At 39.4% G+C, this 7,836-nt stretch overlaps 1 protein-coding gene across 1 annotated transcript in view; it reads right to left on the minus strand.

Annotated features, from left to right (window-relative positions):
- Nucleotides 1–3,904: 3,904 nt before the first annotated feature.
- The window catches only part of ctnna2 (catenin (cadherin-associated protein), alpha 2), a gene marked incomplete at its 5' end in the record, with an annotated part of 288,570 nt that continues 284,638 nt past the window's right edge, over nt 3,905–7,836 (minus strand). Inside the window, 2 exon segments of the mRNA XM_032531328.1 lie at nt 3,905–5,031; nt 6,411–6,545. Of these exon segments, the coding sequence (XP_032387219.1) occupies nt 4,744–5,031; nt 6,411–6,545 (423 nt within the window). The 3' untranslated portion in view covers nt 3,905–4,743.

Here is a 7,836-nt window from a genome sequence, read left to right on the forward strand (position 1 = left end):
TAACTGTCTATTGGGTTTTCACAATGCGTCATCAGACCGGAGGTCGCCATATTGGAGATACTCCGCATCACAACAAAGTACAGGCACGGAAGTACATCACAAACTTCATCAAGGAAAATATTTATCATTGCCGTGTTTTAGGTGGTACCAGTGGATCAGACTGAGAAAAAAAAAACTCAGAAAAAAAAAATTCAGAATTTCTGAAATATAGCGCCTTTTCTTGTGGTCCAAGTCCTTCCCTATACGCCTTTGCATCTTTAATGCTTTCTGTTGTTTAGACATGGTTACCTTCATTTAATGTATCCAAAGTGCACAATACTCCACTGTACTCTGTAACACGTTCAGTTGTATACACCAAGTGTCTCCAAAATGGCCGCCCGTCCAGGTTACTGCCCAGAACGTGACGTCGGTGAAAGCCCTTTATGGGCTGCCAATCTAGCCCTACCACTTTTATGGGCCGGACAAAATATAAACTTTCAGTTGGCCCAAAAAGCACGTCGGCCCACCGGGAAAGTGCCCGGTATGCCAGATGGCCAGTTCACCTTTGCTCTTAAATAAACTTTGTGAACCGTTAACAATCAAACTAACGCCCTTGCTAGTTTACAGTTAGCTCGCTCAGTTAGCGTGTCGCAGAGCGTTAGCAAGCTTCTCAGCTCGGACAGCTTTTCCTCCTCTCTTTAATATTTCTTAATTGAATTAAATCATGTACAATCCCGAGAACAAAATGCCATGGTGGAGTAAACAGCACAGTGTAGAGAACGAAAAGAAGCTTGAGGGGCCATTGTTACTGATTAGCACTACGACGTTTACAGATGGCTGTTGTTTTAGCGGTTAGCTCCCCAGCTGCAGTAGTTCACTGACTAGCACTGCAAATAACCCCTACAGTATGTCATCAAACTTCTAAGGCAAAGGTATTTTATTGTGGCACTTTGACCAGGCCTATATTTTTCCCAGTTGTGTGTGTCCGAGCCTCTGCAAGTGGGACCTTTTCAAAATCTCTGAGCGATTGAGACATTGTGCTGGGGAATAGCTCGATAATCGACTGTAAACCAGGATCACATTTTTGCTTCAATCATTGGCTGTACCTCCAAAAACCATTTACATCCTCCCTGTCTGGATTTTCAGATTGAAAACATAGAATGAGTCGGGCAGCGGAGTCTGAGTGTGGGCAGCCACACTAAAATGCCATGCCCACTTGACTTCCTCTGATTCAAGGAATTGAGTTGGAGCTGAAGGAAGCATGCAAAAAGAATTACTGGCACAAGGAGATGTGCTAGTGTGTGTGTTACCCACACTTTTGCAGAACATATCCCAGCTTTCAGAAGAGAACATGAAATGTCTGGACTCTCCCGAGCTGTCAGCTTGCTTGAGGAAATTAGAATAAGAAACAGGTTTGACCCTTTCCTGGAAGAACATCTAAAGAGCTAAAAGTATAGATAAATAAAGAAGGTAACGCTTGATATTCAACTTCATATCTCTGCATAACTGACTGCATTGAATTTGTAATAGTACTAATGTGTAAAAGGTTTCAAGCTGAAATTGTCCTTTCACTGCAAGTTGTATCAAAAATGTTTTTAGAATACAATTAAAAGTTCTGTGCCTCTACTAAGCCTCACTTAGAACTAAGTCTGTCTCTCCAAAACATTGTTTTTTTTCAGTTGACGACCTTCCTTCTCTTTAACCTTTGAATAGGTAAAATAAAGACACTCAACTGTGACATCACATCAAAGATGATTCAAGTCCACATTCTCTGATTTAATTTTGTGTGTTGCGTTATAAACTGCAGCCATAAAAGAGGTCCCTTTACAGCGCTGATGTCCATCTGTGCAGATGGCAGAGTCTCCAGTGTGTTCAGTGTCAGAATGCATTTGACACCAGAGACTGAAAGCCAAAAACCATATTGCAGCAGCTGGTTGTATGCTGTTCATCACCATTCTGCTTCGGGGACTTTTAAGTCATTTTCCTCTCCGTCTTTTTTATAGTTGGGGCGAGGTTGGTGTAACTAGATTAGAATTCTGTTTTAATCCTTTTAATACAGCACTTCCCATTAAAACATCTCAAATCAAAGTACCAATATATTACACTGCAGTGGCATTTCTGCAAACCGTCATTATTATTTTTTAATTTTCAAAGCGAACAGGCTGTCAGCGGTCATGTCATGTTGTATTTGGACGGTGGATACACACAGGGATTATTCTAGTTAAACTGCGGCACAGACAGAAATGAATCCTTCCATTAACTAGACTGTGTTACAACTCCTCTCCTGTAGCCCTGTGTCCTAAACACAGGGTACTTTGGTGATGCACGGATGCTTGATGCATGTTGTCTTTAATGGCCATTAGTGCTACAACGTGGATACATAAAGAGCTTTATTCATTATCAGTGACTAAACTGCTGAATTATCTAAACTAGTGTCCCGTGAGCCGTTATTGGGACAATTATGTTCGTCGATGCTTTTGATTTGATTCATGAGGGATCAAGGTTGTGTTAAGCAATCAATTGATTTACTCTCCCTGTTTTAATGGCAGGGTGTGCCATTGTTGCCTGTAGGGGCCTGATGGAGCCATTCTCTAAGAGGAATGCATTGTACTGTCTCCTAAAATGAATTAATTTACTGGAATCCCTTGGCATGAAGAGAAGTTGCAACCAGGTCTCTTTGATTTCCCAAAGAGCAGACAAGCCATACAAACTTCGCATGTATAGTATCTACAAGGATTTGTCCTTGCCTTTAGAGATCTCAAACTTTTACATTCACAGCCCAGAGCATTCTGGGGTTTCTTGCCTTGCTGACTGGCGATGTGTCAAGCATCTGTTGAGTCCCAGCTATCTAACTGCTGTCTCTCCTTCCACTATCTCGCCTTTCTTTCCTTCAATAACTCAGCGGGCTTAAGAGAGATTGACAGGGACTTCAGTGGTCAATACTGGCTTATATACCTTCACATGGAGTCAGCAGTTAACTTTGTGACCATACACAATAGATGTATCTGTTCCTTAGAAGGATCTAATAAAGGAACTGTATTTTAAACAAATGTAATAGCATGACTTTTAGTTTGCTTTGAGCGAAATGCTAATGTCAACATGATAACATTGCCAACGTGCTGTTGTTTGATGGCGCCTGATTGAATTACTAAAGTTTTTACAATTAATTTCGGGGACAATGTGAATGTTTGCACCAACATTCAACAATTGTTAAGACATTTCAACAACAAGACAACCTCATGGTGGTGCATGGGGACAAGTCAAGGGATCCCCAAATTTATTAGGACATATCATCTGGAAACGATCTAAGTTCTAATTCAGTAGGTACTAGATGTTGAAATATTTCACAGAATAAGTAAAAACTTTAAAGCTGCTGGCGGTGCTAGAGAAAATGTCAGGGGATAATCAAATTAAGTAGGAATCCTCCTCTGGGGACTATGAATGTATGTACAAAAATATCATCGCAATCCATCTGATAGTTGTTAAGATATTTCAGTTAGGTCCAAAGTGGTGGACCAACAGACCGAAAATTGCCATCTCAAAAAGCTTAAAATATATTTTACATGTCAAAAGGACCCTGTGTTTTATTTTTACACTTTAAGAAGTGGTCTTTAAAGATCTGGTAAAATATCACACAGATAGCAGAAACAGTGCTGACCTAAGATCTATTATCACAAGTCACAATTAAGTAATGGGACTTCACCTGTGACCCTGAATCAATATGCCTGTTCTTATAAGCTTTTAGTACTAATAGATTTTTTTCTCCTCTGGAATCTTTTTATCTGCAGGTCTTGCATGGCAATCTCTAATGATTATATCAGATCGTTCAGATTAATAAAAGACATCACTACTGTATTACTCACTCCCAGGTTGGTAGCTAATGCTGCAAATGTGCCAGTAAGAATGAGACATGAAACCTTGAGAATCAAGTTGAGGGATTTATTAGAGAAGGGTGAATATAAAGGTATTGTATGCAGGGATTTCTATTCTCTGAGCAAACCACAACTAGTCAAACCTCTCTGTCTAAATGTATACGCTACACAACTTCCAATCAAGGTCATCATAGTTAGTGATAATAATTAAATAAATTGAATTTAAAAATGCAATACAATAGACCATAAGTGTGCTTTGGAAAAAAACACCATATGGATTATTATTATAATCATCAGGAACAAGGAAACTACTTGGATGCCAACACGCCCAGGTAAAGAAAACATAAATTATTCCTATCACTACAGGTTACATTCAAATTGTGAAAAAAAAAAATATCTCAAGAGGGAGCATACCAACATTGACATATTCCCTTTAGAATAACTCCTCTACTGAACCATTTCCATTCAGACAGTTTAAATGGGTATACAAGCAGCCAGTCAGTAGCACGTTAAAGATATAGCTAGAATATCAACTGCGACAAATTATTTAAATGCCACTCCTCCTCCTCTGATATGTTTTCTTTTTTTTAACTCCCATATTTTCAAAGTACTTGTATTTGTGTCACATTTTGGCTCTCACATATTAAGCTACATTTAGATTGATAAATAGTGTTGGGTGTGTGCTGGCTGCCTGCGAGCCATGAGGCCCACAGTGTTCACAGGAGCCGTTGTGTGGCAGTATAATAAGTACTGTAGTCCTCCTGAGGTGTCACCAAGCACACACAGGGCAAACAGAGGTGGGTTAACACAATGTAAAAAGGGACTATCTTCAACTTGTCACCGCCATGTTTTGTTGTTTTTCTTGGGTAAGCGTGACTTTTTTTTCATTTTCTTAGAAGGAGTCCATTGCCTTGAATTCGCTGAGGGCTTGGACAGGGGAGATGTGTTTCTTCTGGGAGCCTCGTCGCACACGTGTCTGGCACTCCTCTGGCTTCTCCCTTTTTACCAGAGGCTTCTTTTCAGGGGCCTTCATGCGCCAAGACACCACGGGTGAGTTAACAGCCGCTGTTCCGTACACCTTCTGATACTTAGTGGAGGCTACATAAGATGCCTTTACAGTCAGCACCACTGCGTTCATTAGGTTCTTGGCTGCCTGGATCAGGGAGGTGGCACTGTCCAGCTACAGGAGGAGATGAGAGTTGAAAGAGAAAGAGAGATAAACACTAAGGTTCAATTAAAAAAAGGCATTGTTTCTGTAAAGAGAAAAAGTGCAGTGAATTTCATGCACTCAACAGGATTATTAGGACATAATAGCTACATCCGGTACCTAGGAGGTCTGTGCCGCAACTGTCAATTAAGCAGAATAAAAACGTGGCCATCGCTATGTGACATCTTATTTCAGCCGTTCCTAATTAGAAGAGGCAGGGGTCAGCTGTACCTTTGTCTCCGTTTGTTTTGTTTAGCTGACATTTAAGGGTCGGCGGCCAGTGGGCCTTCTCTTATCCCACACTGAGACAAGTCAACTGGTTAGATTTAATGAGTGTGGACTCCAGCTGGCCACCATGAAAAGGTTAAAATATCAGCAGGGCTCGCATATCTCATGTGAGACAAACCAACAGAGTCCTGAGAAATTATAAAACAACGCTGTATTAACACAAGGAAAGCCAACGCAAAAATAAAAGTTGAAGTGGAAGAAATCATACTAAGACAGTTAATAGGACAGTTATTTAAAGACAAAACAGTAGGAATGCACTGATTCCACTTTTTCTCTCATGATCTCCTGAATACTTAAACTCAGTATCAACCACTGTACTCTACTGCAGGTCTGTTTGTCTGTCCTGAAACATAGATCCCTCCTCTGTTGCTCTTCCTGAGGTTTTCTGTGTTTTTCTTGGAGCTTTTCCTCATCTGAACTGGGGCTCGAAGGATAGAGGGTATTCTACGCTGTTAGGATTGTAAAAGCCCTCTAGGGCACATTTGTGATTGGTGATTTTGTGCTATAAAATTTACTTGATATTGTCAGTATCTGCACAGAAACTGATGAGTTACGAGACTAGTGCATTACAAAACATAAACATAAATTACAGGTAAAAAAAACCACACACCTGCATACATATTATTCAATAAAGACAAAAAATCTAATCAAGTTATCGAGACAAATGCAGTTCACCACGTAAATATGTTTATAATGCAATGTTGACTTACAACAAAAGTCCATTTAAAACGGAAAACCATCACACATCTACAGTACATCTGACTGTGGCAAACATGTATTGAATAACTTTTCCATTTTTAAACCAGAGAGTATTTATGAGCTTTATGAAGAGGTGACATCCTTATATAGCCTGACATAATTGCATCGGTCTTATTCTGCGTGACCCTTCCTCTGGTCGTCCAAGCTTCATCGTGATCTTTGTCTAAAAAGTTTGCCCACCTACAGTGCACAGCATGAGAAATTGTATTAAATTGACTAAGTCCAGTGATTCAAGGCTAAAATCCTATCTTGGGTATCTGCAATAGTGGAGCTGGCCATGTGCTGTTCCGTATGGATAGACTTACCCCAGACACGATGAGCTCTCCACCCAGATTCTGAACCTCAGCTTTCACCTTGCTGCAAATGTTGAGCTGATGACAGTACAGGGCAATTCTCTGCAGGTAGGCCAGCAGATCCTGCTTGCACGCTGAATCAGGGCACTGAATAGAGAAAAGGGCATAAGGAAACACAATCAGCCATTTTGTGCACAATAGTATTCCAATTCTACAAAACAAAAATAAAGCAGGTTGTACAAATATGATTAATGTACAATTTGGAAGATTGAAGCTACTGTGCAATAACTGCTGTTTAACAATTGGCCTTGTGGTGTCAGTTTGGTGCTGTGACGCACATCTGGCCATATCCATTTAGTTTGTATGACATTAAGGGATTATGCCTCATGTTATATTTGCATCATTGCTGTCAATTGTGTTTGTTACATACTTACTTGGGCTGTGTCTTAAATCACTCACTTGTTTACTCTTTTACTACTTCCAATGTAATAGACACTCAATCACTACCTCTGCAGTAAGCATTAAATTGAGATTTAGGACACTTACTGTATTATACATCATTGTCATAAATGTCACATTCAGAATTCACAAAGACATAATATTGCAAGGTTAGTATAGTGCACTGGTCAAGTAGTATAAAAGAGTAATTAAAAGTGATTTTGGACACAGTCAAAGAGTGTTCAAATTGACTGTAACAGCGATAATATAGATCATCATTGGGTCAAATATATAAAATAAATTTAATTCAAATTGTAAGTCAGAAGTCATAATCCATCAAGTTTAGGATGAAAACAAACGTGTAGTCGTGTTGTGCTGAGCCACACATTCTCAAATACAGAATGCAAGGACTTATGGTTTAGGAGTAATTGGACAAAGACAATGACATCTCTTTTCCTGTTTGCATGTCTCTGGTAAAACAAAATTCTCAATTTGAGCAACATTGCCAAACTCTTTGTTTTTTTCACAATGATATGCTGTGAAATGCTGTAATGCTGGTAAATCCGGGAGGCTTTGTTTAGGTTAAAACTGGATAATCTGTGATCAACAAAGAGCCAATGTGAGGCTAGCTGACAAAAATAATATATATATATTTCATATAATTATATCATGACAGAAAATAAAGCCAACAAGGCAACAGATTTGTCAATGAGCCAAAGAATTAGAAGGGAAAACAATTCTTGGCCTTATTTCAGGCATTATTGGCAAAATCTAAAGCTAGTTATGACAGAACAACCATCTGGTTTTAAGTGGTGTATTTTTTCCCAAATAGTTTGAGATGTGAATTCTCTACCAAATTGGGTTGTTTTAGGAAGCACGGTCTCTGATGTTCTAGAAGAAAGAAGAAAACGTAGAACAACAGTCCTAACAAACACAGTACGGTTCCAGTATTTTGTGTCGCTTATTACAATTCTTTGCACTGAGCCTGAAAGATTACTCT

This window comes from Etheostoma spectabile, chromosome 2 (assembly GCF_008692095.1).
Source record: "Etheostoma spectabile isolate EspeVRDwgs_2016 chromosome 2, UIUC_Espe_1.0, whole genome shotgun sequence".
Classification (NCBI taxonomy): domain Eukaryota; kingdom Metazoa; phylum Chordata; class Actinopteri; order Perciformes; family Percidae; genus Etheostoma; species Etheostoma spectabile.